We start from the raw sequence: 11,096 nt of genomic DNA on the forward strand, positions 1-11,096 counted from the left end.
TTATATTATTTTTTTAATTAACACATAATATATTTTAAATTGTATTAAATTTCATTATTCTAAAAAGAATAAATACAAAATTACTCCCCCGTGTCTTGAAAGTATCCAAAATGTGTCATTATCATTTATAAGAAAAAGATAAATATTTAAATTTTAGATCAGTTCTAGGAGCGTCCACATGTAAGATGAAGTGCCTTATTTTCTAAACTTGGAACTCTCATCATACTAACATTAAATCTTTGGTGGTTGCTATTATTCAATAATAATATAGATATTGAGAATAAATGATATTCCATGTGTCTCAAAATAATTGTCATACTTCCTTTTTTTGTCCTCAAATAATAATTCATTTTTCTTTTTTCAAACAATATATTTCACATCTTTTCATATATGTCATTTGAGTTTAAAATTAATAACTTTTTAGGAAGACAATGCATATCCTTAAAAATTACTACTCCTCGTAAGCAACACTTAAATTGAGAAAAAAAGGAATGTATAAACTTTAATTTTTGGTATAATATAATGTAAAATAATTTGTCTAATTAATTTCCAGCCACCACCCAATTACCATATTGAAATGTTGACCTTCTAGTAACACCATATAAATGAGCTCGCTTGCGCACCATCGTCATTAATGACTGTTGGGATTGTATGTAAGACAGTTGGGAACGTGAACACTTTTGTCATTTCATACCATATTGTATAAAAAAAAAAAACATTCAATTCAATCCCATTGCCTTTGGTAAACAAGAATTTGGGGAGGCTGCTTAGAGAAATTTGAAGTGTCAAAAAAAGGTTGGCATCACGTTATACATATATTACTTTTCAATAATGAAACTTCCCCGCCAATTTCCACACAGATTCTAGACATCAAAAATCCAACCTTCTTTGTTGCATCTGTACCTCCTCTCTCTCTATATATATCTATGCCTTGACGTAGCCCAAATAATTGGAACTGTCTAACAAAAGGAAAAGACACAGCTTTTGTGCATGCAGAGGAGATATATATATATATATATATATATATAGCATTACAATTATTATTGTAGAAAGTTACATTTCTTGGCTTAAATCTTGAAGAAAAATTCTTGGTTTTGTTTTGTGAGTTGTATTTTGTATGTGTGACGATGGATGGTAGTGATCTTTATAAAGCAAGTAGTAGCTTGAGATCAAGCTTGAGAACAAACAGTATACTGAGGAACAGTACTGTGGAAGTTTTCTCGCGATCTTCGCGGGATGAAGATGACGAAGAAGCTCTGAAATGGGCTGCCATTGAGAAACTTCCCACTTACAATCGGTTGAGGAAAGGGCTTCTATTTGGTTCACAGGGTGCAACCAATGAAGTCGATATTAACAATCTCGGACTCAATGAAAGGCAGCACTTAATGGAGAGGTTGATCAAAATTGCAGATGAAGATAATGAGAAGTTCTTGTTGAAGCTCAAGAATCGAATTGATAGGTAACAAATCTCCCGATTTTTATTTTTTTTTTTCATTTTTGTTTCACATATATATATATATGTATGAATGTATGTATATATATAGCAGACTTTTTGCTTATGATCTTCTGTTGTGCACAAGGGATGTTTGAGTTCACTCTCACTTTATGTGGGGTCCGACGCTGTCTGTATACACCCCTTTACTTTCTTGTTTTTTTTGTATACACCCCTTTACTTGTTCACACCATATGCACGAGTTGTTGCCTCTACCTAAATTTTGTTTGACTTTACAAAATGCTCCTGTCTAAAAATTTCTCTAAAATCTTCATATCTTTTCCTATTTACTCTTCTTATTCTTCAAAAAAAAAAAAATACTTTCCCCCGTCATCAATCAAGCCCTAATTTTTTCCCTTTCAAGTTCTCTCTTTTTTATCTTTTCATTTTATTTTCTTCTTTTTGATTTTATTTTATTCTTTTTTTTTTTTCCTCTCTTCTAAAAATATCTTCTTGATGTATATGTGTTTTTTTTATTTATTATTATTCATATTCTTGTTCTTTAAATTTATTATTACTACAATTATATAAACTTAGACTTTGATGGCGGTTTGTTTTGTGTTTTTGCTGTCAAATTAGTGAAAAACATAACATTTATCATATAACTAAAGGTTTTGCAACGTAATGGTATCTCCTTTACTTTCCAAAGGGGATGGTGAGGATTCGATACCGTAGAGATAAATGATTATTTGAGTTTCTCGGTAATGAATACAATCTTTACGGAAATTTATTTTTAAAAAAATTAATATAATGTAACTAACATCTTTTTAAAAATCATCCCAACATGTTTTTTTTTTTTTCAAAATAAATCATAATTAAACAAAATAGTATTCCTTTCGCTTCATATGAAATTGAATATGCAAAATAGAAACGATTACCAAATAGATCCTTAATGTCTTTAATTTATGTTTATAAATTTTTCTTTATTGCAACCTTTTTCTAAATTGTGACATACTATTTGAATATGCAACATTATTGCGCTTGTAATTTTTGACTTGTTGTCTTGTTGCACTATTATTGTCATGCTAGTTTAAAAGCATATATATATATATATATATCCTAAATAAATTAAACTCTTGTCTCCTTCACTCCTTAAAAAAATGCAATATTTCTGGATTTTGAATAATGAGTTCAGTTACTTTTGCATGGCTTTCTCAGAGTTGGACTTGATATGCCCACAATTGAAGTCAGATTTGAGCATCTAAAAGTTGATGCAGAAGCTTATGCAGGAGGCAGAGCTTTGCCCACTTTCATTAACTTCGTTGCTAACATACTGGAGGTAATTACAATCAGCAACATAATCACTAGCTCATTTTATTGTTTTCATTGATTCTGTTTTTTGCCAAGTGCTTCTTCATTCTAATTTTGTTACATGTCCTAAAGGGGTTTGTGAATTATCTCCATATACTTCCAAGCAGAAAGAGGAAGCTATCAATCCTCCATGATGTTAGCGGAATCATCAAGCCATGCAGGTGAGAATCGGGCTCGGTCCTATTCAAGAAATGAATTCTGATTAGATATGGAGTATCATTTCTCATGTTGATGGTTAATGTGGTTTTTGCAGAATGACATTACTCTTAGGTCCTCCTAGTTCCGGTAAGACCACACTGTTGTTAGCTTTAGCCGGAAAACTTGATCCTGAACTAAAGGTAATTAAACAAATCTCACTGGATTAATTCTTTCATGGGTTCTCAATTCAAGGTTAAAAACATATTCATCTAATTACTAGTTTAAATTTCAATGTGAAAGTTGAACTAAAATTTGTCGTTTGGAACAACACTAGTTTTCTGGAAGGGTGACGTACAATGGTCATGGCATGCAAGAGTTTGTACCTCAGAGAACTGCAGCCTATATCAGTCAAAATGATGTCCATATAGGAGAAATGACTGTGAGAGAAACCTTGGCATTCTCTGCTAGATGCCAGGGGGTTGGAGACCGATATGGTTAGTTAACAAAATGTTCATTTCCTTTTTTTTCTTTTTGCATCTGAATGTATACTTAAAAAATTTAGCGAGATTAGGAATGTTGATTATTTTTTTCGAAAATAAATGCAGACATGCTAGCAGAGTTGTCAAGAAGAGAGAAAGCAGCAAATATCAAGCCTGATCCTGATATCGACATCTACATGAAGGTAAGAAAGGAGCTACTTTGAAATTTTTCTTAAGAAAGTAAGTAATGCTGGTACTAGCTTTTATACAATTAGACCCTCTGTGGATTTTACATTCCAATCCTTAATGGTAGTAGACTAGTTTATTTTATTTTTTCTTTTGTTTTGTTTCAGTAAGTTTCAAGCATGACTAGTTATTACTTTCAATTACATGTTCAGTTTAGTCTCAACCAGAATCAACCTTCAGTGCCAGAGTTTAGTTTATGAAACTTGTTTTTACTTATTGTGAAAAGAAAAAAAGAAAAAAGAAAATCATTCTTTTTTATGCTTATTCAGGCAGCAGCAACAGAAGGCCAGGAGGCAAGTGTGGTCACAGATTATAATCTAAAGGTAATATAACCACAATACACACACACAGAGACAGATATGTATATTCTAAAGGTAACATACCACGCAGGAAGTTAATTCAATTCATTTCCTCTTAAATTACAGATTTTGGGACTGGAAGTCTGTGCAGATACCCTAGTCGGAGATGAAATGTTAAGGGGTATCTCCGGAGGACAGAGGAAGCGTGTTACAACTGGTAAAGCAAACTCAAATTTCAAAAATTCCATTAAAAAAGAATTTTATTTTCTTAAATTTTTCTTTGATTTTAATGTCACAAAATTTCCTCCTAATCTATTATAGGTGAGATGCTGGTTGGACCAGCGAAGGCACTTTTCATGGATGAGATTTCTACGGGTTTGGACAGTTCGACAACTTTCCAAATTGTGAAGTCACTCAGGCAGTATGTTCACATTCTCAAAGGAACTGCTCTCATCTCTCTCCTGCAGCCAGCACCTGAGACTTATGATCTGTTTGATGACATTATTCTCCTATCTGCTGGCCACATTGTCTATCAAGGTCCCCGTGAGGAAGTGCTCGAGTTTTTTGAATCCATGGGTTTCAAATGCCCCGAGAGGAAAGGCGTGGCTGACTTCTTGCAAGAAGTAAGTTTCCATTCATCTTAATTCGTTTCTGTTTTGTTATGATTGTTTTGCTTCTTTAAAAAAAAAAAGCACAAATGAATCTTATATGTTTTTGTGTCTCGTTTCTAGTCTTACCAAATATAAATTTGTCACAGGTGACATCAAAGAAAGATCAGCAGCAGTATTGGGCACACAAAGATCAGCCATACAGTTTTGTAACAGAACGCGAATTTGCTGAGGCATTCCAGTCATTCCATGTTGGACGGAAAGTAGGAGATGAGCTTGCGACCCCATTTGACAAGACCAAAAGCCACCCAGCTTCTTTGACAACTAGTAAGTATGGTGTTAGCAAGAAAGAGCTCCTGAAAGCGTGCAGCTCAAGAGAATACCTGCTGATGAAGAGAAACTCATTTGTCTATATATTCAAGATCACACAAGTATGTATTTTGCTACACATAAATTTATGATTTTGGTCTCAATTTTGTAAATGTAGATTCTAATAAGAATTTTATCTCTCCCTCTAGCTTTCTATAATGGCATTTGTTGCAATGACAATCTTCTTCCGAACTGAGATGCACAAAGAAGATGAAACTGATGGAGCGATATACACTGGTGCTTTGTTTTTTACTCTGGTTATGGTCATGTTTAATGGGATGTCGGAGATTGCCATGACTATTGCGAAGCTTCCTGTCTTCTACAAGCAAAGGAGCCTTCTCTTTTATCCCCCGTGGGCATATGCTCTTCCCACATGGATACTCAAGATCCCCATTACATTCATAGAGGTTGCTGTTTGGGTGTTTATGACTTACTATGTCATCGGTTTTGATCCAAATGTCGGCAGGTAAGAATCTAAGAGAGAATGAATATCTCAAAAACTCGTTAGATTTGTTTTACATGTCTATTTTGCTCCGAATGATTACAATTTCTAATGTCATCTGTGCAGATTTTTCAAACAGTACCTGCTCCTCTTAGTTATCAGTCAGACTACTTCTGGATTGTTCCGATTTATTGCAGCAACGGGCAGGAACATGATTGTTGCAAATACATTTGGATCATTTGCATTGCTCTTACTTTTTACATTGGGTGGCTTTATGATATCAAGAGGTATAAATTGCGAAAATTATATTTTAGAACTATTTTTCTCATACTTGAAACATTGGATAATGCTTCTTTCTACTTTATTTGATGCCATAGATGATGTGAAGAGTTGGTGGATATGGGGTTATTGGATGTCACCATTGATGTATGGGCAGAATGCAATTTTAGTAAATGAGTTCACTGGCCATAGTTGGAAAAAGGTAAGTTTATGACTATTCTGTCCTTGCAAGCTCAATTCATGCTTGTGGCTCTATCAAAATCAGCTGATGCTTGAATTCACTTTCATGTCAAAGGTTCCCACGAATGCAACAGAGCCACTAGGAGTCACAGTTATGAAGTCTCGAGGGTTCTTTCCTGATGCATACTGGTACTGGCTGGGGGTCGGGGCATTGTTTGGATTTGTCTTGGTATTCAACTTCTGTTACAGTCTGGCTCTCACTTATCTAAACCGTGAGTAATTTCTACTTTTCCACTTCAAGACTTTTTAAAGCTGTGAATTCACTAACAGCATAGTTTAAAATTGTGCAGCTTTTGATAAGGCTAAAGCTGTTATACCTGAAGAAGAACCAAGCAATGCTGAAGGTGATCAAAGTAGAAGAGCCATTCAGTTATCATCCCAAGGAAACAGCTCTCTTGGACGAACTGCGCCTGAAGGTGATGAAGCTTTTATGTTAAGATATTGTGTTACACTATGCTATTCATACTCTGAAATCTATATATATTATTTATATTCTAATAAGATTTTAATTAATATGCAGAGAGAGATCAAATTAGGAGGAGAAGTATCTCATCTGGCTCCTCATCCCAGAGGACAGATGCCATTGTTGATGCCAATCAGAACAGAAAAAGAGGAATGATTCTTCCATTCGAACAACATTCCCTCACCTTTGATGACATTAAATACTCTGTTGACATGCCACAGGTAACTATAAGCTTAACTGATGTGTTGTATGTTATGAATTGAGAAAATTACTTTTCTTATAAAAACAGCCAAAAAAACATGACACTAATTGTTTAAATATGACTTGTAGGAAATGAAAAATGAGGGTGCTGAAGATAGATTGGTGCTTCTGAACAGTGTTAGTGGAGCTTTCAGGCCTGGGGTTCTCACAGCACTAATGGGTGTTAGTGGTGCCGGTAAAACAACTTTGATGGATGTGCTGGCTGGCAGGAAAACTGGTGGATACATTGAGGGTGACATTAAAATTTCTGGGTATCCAAAAAAACAGGACACATTCGCTCGGATTTCTGGATACTGCGAGCAAAACGATATCCACTCTCCTCATGTTACTGTCCACGAGTCATTGATTTACTCAGCTTGGCTGAGGTTATCTCCTGATGTCAATTCTGAAACAAGAAAGGTAGGCATATCTGAGGACTCTCCTAAATGAAGAAATAAAAATTCATTCTCACAGTTTCTCAAATATTTTAGGAGTTAAGTTGATGGAGAATGGATGAAGAAAAAATCTCTAATGTAAATCTAATCGTATATTATTGCAGATGTTCGTTGAGGAGGTCATGGAACTTGTGGAACTGGCCCCATTAAGGGGAGCACTAGTTGGTTTGCCAGGTGTGAGTGGTCTCTCAACCGAGCAACGCAAGAGACTAACCATTGCAGTTGAGCTAGTGGCAAACCCCTCCATAATATTTATGGATGAGCCAACTTCAGGGCTGGATGCAAGAGCTGCTGCTATTGTGATGAGAACAGTCAGGAACACCGTAGACACGGGAAGAACAGTTGTATGCACCATCCATCAGCCAAGCATTGACATATTTGAAGCCTTTGATGAGGTAAGAACTGTTACTCTACTATAACAGTTAGCATTCTCTGTGAATTGCCTTCTATTTACAAGCTATTGAAACACAAATCATTGGATTTCAGCTTTTCCTAATGAAGCGAGGAGGACAAGAGATATATGTGGGGCCATTGGGTCACCATTCTTGTCATCTAATCAAGTACTTCGAGGTTAGATGAAATGAAGAATCAATAACTACAAGGAGTAGTACATTATACCAATAGCCTTTAATTGGTTAAAAATAACTTGCTGACAAATGACATACTATTTTAACCAGGGAACTGAGGGAGTAAGTAAAATTAAAGATGGTTATAATCCAGCAACTTGGATGTTGGAAGTAACTGCTTCAGCACAGGAAACAGTTTTGGGGATCGATTTTACGGAAGTCTACAAAAATTCAGAATTGTTCAGGTTCAGCTAATATAAATATGCATGATGAGATTGAGATATTTATACATGCATGCTTAATTCTTTTTGAAGAATGTTTTGCACATCTCAAGTTTGTGGTTAGATCTTCTAATTTTGTATGAACTAAATTTCAGGAGGAACAAAGCCCTGATCAAAGAATTAAGCACACCTCCTCCTGGTTCAAAGGATCTTTATTTTCCCACTCAATATTCACAGCCTTTCTTCGAACAATGTATGGCTTGCCTGTGGAAACAACATTGGTCATACTGGCGCAACCCGCCATATACTGCAGTGAGATTTCTTTTCACAACCTTCATTGCATTGATGTTTGGGACGATTTTCTGGGACCTTGGATCCAAGAGGTGAGTCACAAATAGAGAATTGAAACTCAGTTGTACAACTTCGAACTCCTCTTATTTCCATTTCAATTTAATTTTAATATTGTACATTTCAGGTCAAGGACTCAAGATCTGATCAATTCTATGGGTTCTATGTATGCTGCCGTTCTCTTCCTTGGGATCCAAAATGCCTCATCGGTGCAGCCAGTGGTGGCTGTTGAACGAACAGTCTTTTACAGAGAAAGAGCTGCTGGAATGTACTCAGCATTACCATATGCCTTTGCTCAGGTGACAATTATTCTCTTGCCATAAACTTATGCATTATTAAATTATATGCGCATGTTTCTTAATGAAGTTTCTTCTTCCGTTGCAGGTTCTTATTGAGCTTCCTTATATATTTGCACAAGCTGCCGTATATGGTCTTATAGTTTATGCAATGATTGGGTTTGAATGGACAGTTGCCAAATTCTTTTGGTACTTATTCTTCATGTACTTCACACTATTGTACTTCACCTTCTACGGCATGATGACCGTGGCTGTGACTCCAAACCAACACGTCTCGGCCATCGTTGCTGCTGCATTTTATGGATTGTGGAACCTCTTTTCAGGATTTATAATCCCGCGACCTGTAAGTTCTGGCAATCTCATTATTCTTTGTGATACATAAACATACTAGTAGTGAGAACAAGACACTGACTAGTCTCATTTCCCTTGCCAATAACAGAAGATTCCTATATGGTGGAGATGGTACTATTGGGCATGTCCCGTTGCTTGGACCTTGTATGGATTGGTTGCGTCTCAGTTTGGAGATATAAAGGATCCAATCGATACAGGCACAGTTGAAATAGAAACAGTGAAACAATACTTGGATAGATACTACGGATTCAAAGAGGATTTTGTAGGTGTGGTAGCAGGCGTTCATGTTGGTCTTGCAGTTCTTTTTGCTTTCATCTTTGCTATATCCATAAAGGCGTTCAATTTCCAACGACGATAGGGAATTACTCCAAATCAGCCTCTTCCTCTCAGCATTTGAGTACAGAAAGCATCAGATATGATCATCTTGAGGAAGTGGTTCTAATTTTTATGGATAGGATGTTTAAGAATATTATAAGCACTTTAAATCGCAGTGCTTTTTTTTTAGTCATCTTATTAATTTGTAAGGTTCTTTCATTTCTTTTTACCTAAATTCCTATTATATGAAAACAGAAATAAAGTCAATGCTATAGTTTGTTAAAGCTTTAGATTTTCTACATTTGAATTTTGGAAGAACGGAGACATATGGTGGTGTAAATTCCTAGATTCCAACCAATAAATAGTTAGTAATGTAAACAATATTGCTAAATATGCCTTGGTTATCAGCATGATATGTCTACAGTTGTGCTAGACAAAGGTAAATTTGTCATAGTTTCTAATGGCACCACCAAATCGATCAACCCCATTATTTACCTAAACTATATTTAAAATTGTTGGCTTCTGAAGGCTTCCTTCACTCTAAATTGCAGGCGTGCCAGAGTTTACCGAAAACTCAATTAAATAAAAGTCGAACAATGTTTCAAAAAAATTCTTTAAACTTTTCGTGTGAAACTTGGACAACATGTTCCTATCGTATATATGTCCTTGTGTTACAATCTCGTTATCATCTACTAATGTTGCCCGATGCCATTCATATTCTATGCCTTTTTTTGGGTAGGAAGCATATCCCATTTTAATATGAACAAAATATGACAGAGCTAGTATCAGTTCATGTTACTGGCCTTTTTTTTTTTGGTATCATATTTTACTAACTATGCTTTATAAGCCCTCCAGCACATAAGTAAAGCCAAAGACAAACCATACAATAATTGCTTTGTTTTACCTTGCAAGTCACTTAGTCTTGGCCTGCCTGACTCATCCTTCTGGCAATGATCATCTGCCTCTAGAGCTTTATTGTTTCGCGCACTTCGATTCCTAAATTGAGAATGTTTATGAGATGTATGGTTTCCATCGCTTGGATTTTGACTTGGTCAATATGGTAATTAATTAATAGATATTATTTTAATTAGCGTATGTGTAATGTTTGTGTCTTATATATGTATGTGGTGCATTTTGTTTAAACTTGTTTTCATACTCTATAACTGTCATACTTCCTTACTTTAACCCATCAAACTCCTTCTTTAGTTCCCTCCGCTTTGGCGCTGGAAAGTACTTCTCATAATACAACTTCTTGAATGTAGCATATGTCATAGTATCCAGATTATGGGTGTGAGAAACGGTCTTCCACCAAATCTCAGCATCGCCCACAAAATTGTAAGTCGCCAATGTGATCTTCAACTTGTCCGTTGCCAAATTCATGGCATTAATATGCTTCTCCACCCTATCCAGGAAACTGTCCGCAACAAGCGGATCTGGACCACCCTCAAACAAGGTTGGCATCAACTTCACGAACCTGGCAATGTGAGAAAGAGTATCATCTAGCTCATTTGTCTTCGGAGGTGGTGGTGGAGCCGGTGGTGGCACAAACTGTGACGATGACGCGCCTGTCGGTCGATATGCATCAAAAATAGCCTCTTGAATGGCTAACCTAATTTGTTCCCTATTCATCTGAAAAGGTGGATCAACAGTCCCCCTCGCTTGTCCCCCTCTTGGTAGGACCAAATCACGCAACAAGATATCTTCCTCAACTTGCTTCTGATTCCTTTCCACGGGATTGGAGCTAGAACTTTCCCCGGGATCCCTTCGTGTTGCCATGACGCTATAAGAAAAAGGAAACAGATCAAAAATGATGACACTAAAATACGCACGAGAACGAAGTCCTCACACGAATGACTTGACAAGAATGGAAACACATAAGCACCTTTCATAGTCCCAGAATACCCAACTAATGATAAACATGATCATGCTAATCATATA

The 11,096-nt window shown here is 35.9% G+C and overlaps 1 protein-coding gene across 3 annotated transcripts; it reads left to right on the top strand.

Annotated features, from left to right (window-relative positions):
- The first annotated feature begins 696 nt into the window (after positions 1-696).
- Positions 697-9,455, top strand: LOC132284826 (pleiotropic drug resistance protein 1-like). Of its 3 annotated transcripts, XM_059786962.1 has the most exons (24): positions 699-1,459; positions 2,651-2,771; positions 2,876-2,964; positions 3,057-3,141; positions 3,276-3,435; positions 3,547-3,623; positions 3,936-3,989; positions 4,092-4,182; positions 4,287-4,588; positions 4,723-5,004; positions 5,092-5,408; positions 5,511-5,671; positions 5,762-5,865; positions 5,959-6,115; positions 6,194-6,319; positions 6,424-6,587; positions 6,697-7,026; positions 7,166-7,456; positions 7,548-7,631; positions 7,739-7,872; positions 8,004-8,231; positions 8,324-8,495; positions 8,581-8,835; positions 8,932-9,455. In XM_059786962.1, exons 1-24 carry the CDS (start codon positions 1,128-1,130, stop codon positions 9,199-9,201), a joined length of 4,386 nt encoding a protein of 1,461 aa, XP_059642945.1. In that variant the 5' UTR covers positions 699-1,127; the 3' UTR covers positions 9,202-9,455. The 3 variants fall into 3 exon arrangements, with proteins under 3 accessions (XP_059642944.1, XP_059642945.1, XP_059642946.1); XM_059786961.1 differs by having other exon boundaries at positions 697-1,459; positions 5,511-5,865; XM_059786963.1 differs by lacking the exon at positions 699-1,459 and adding an exon at positions 1,618-2,193 and having other exon boundaries at positions 5,511-5,865.
- The last annotated feature ends 1,641 nt before the right edge of the window (positions 9,456-11,096 follow it).

This window comes from Cornus florida, unplaced genomic scaffold, assembly GCF_030987335.1.
Source record: "Cornus florida cultivar Cherokee Brave unplaced genomic scaffold, ASM3098733v1 CherokeeBrave_3.0.0_Hap2_Chr11, whole genome shotgun sequence".
Classification (NCBI taxonomy): domain Eukaryota; kingdom Viridiplantae; phylum Streptophyta; class Magnoliopsida; order Cornales; family Cornaceae; genus Cornus; species Cornus florida.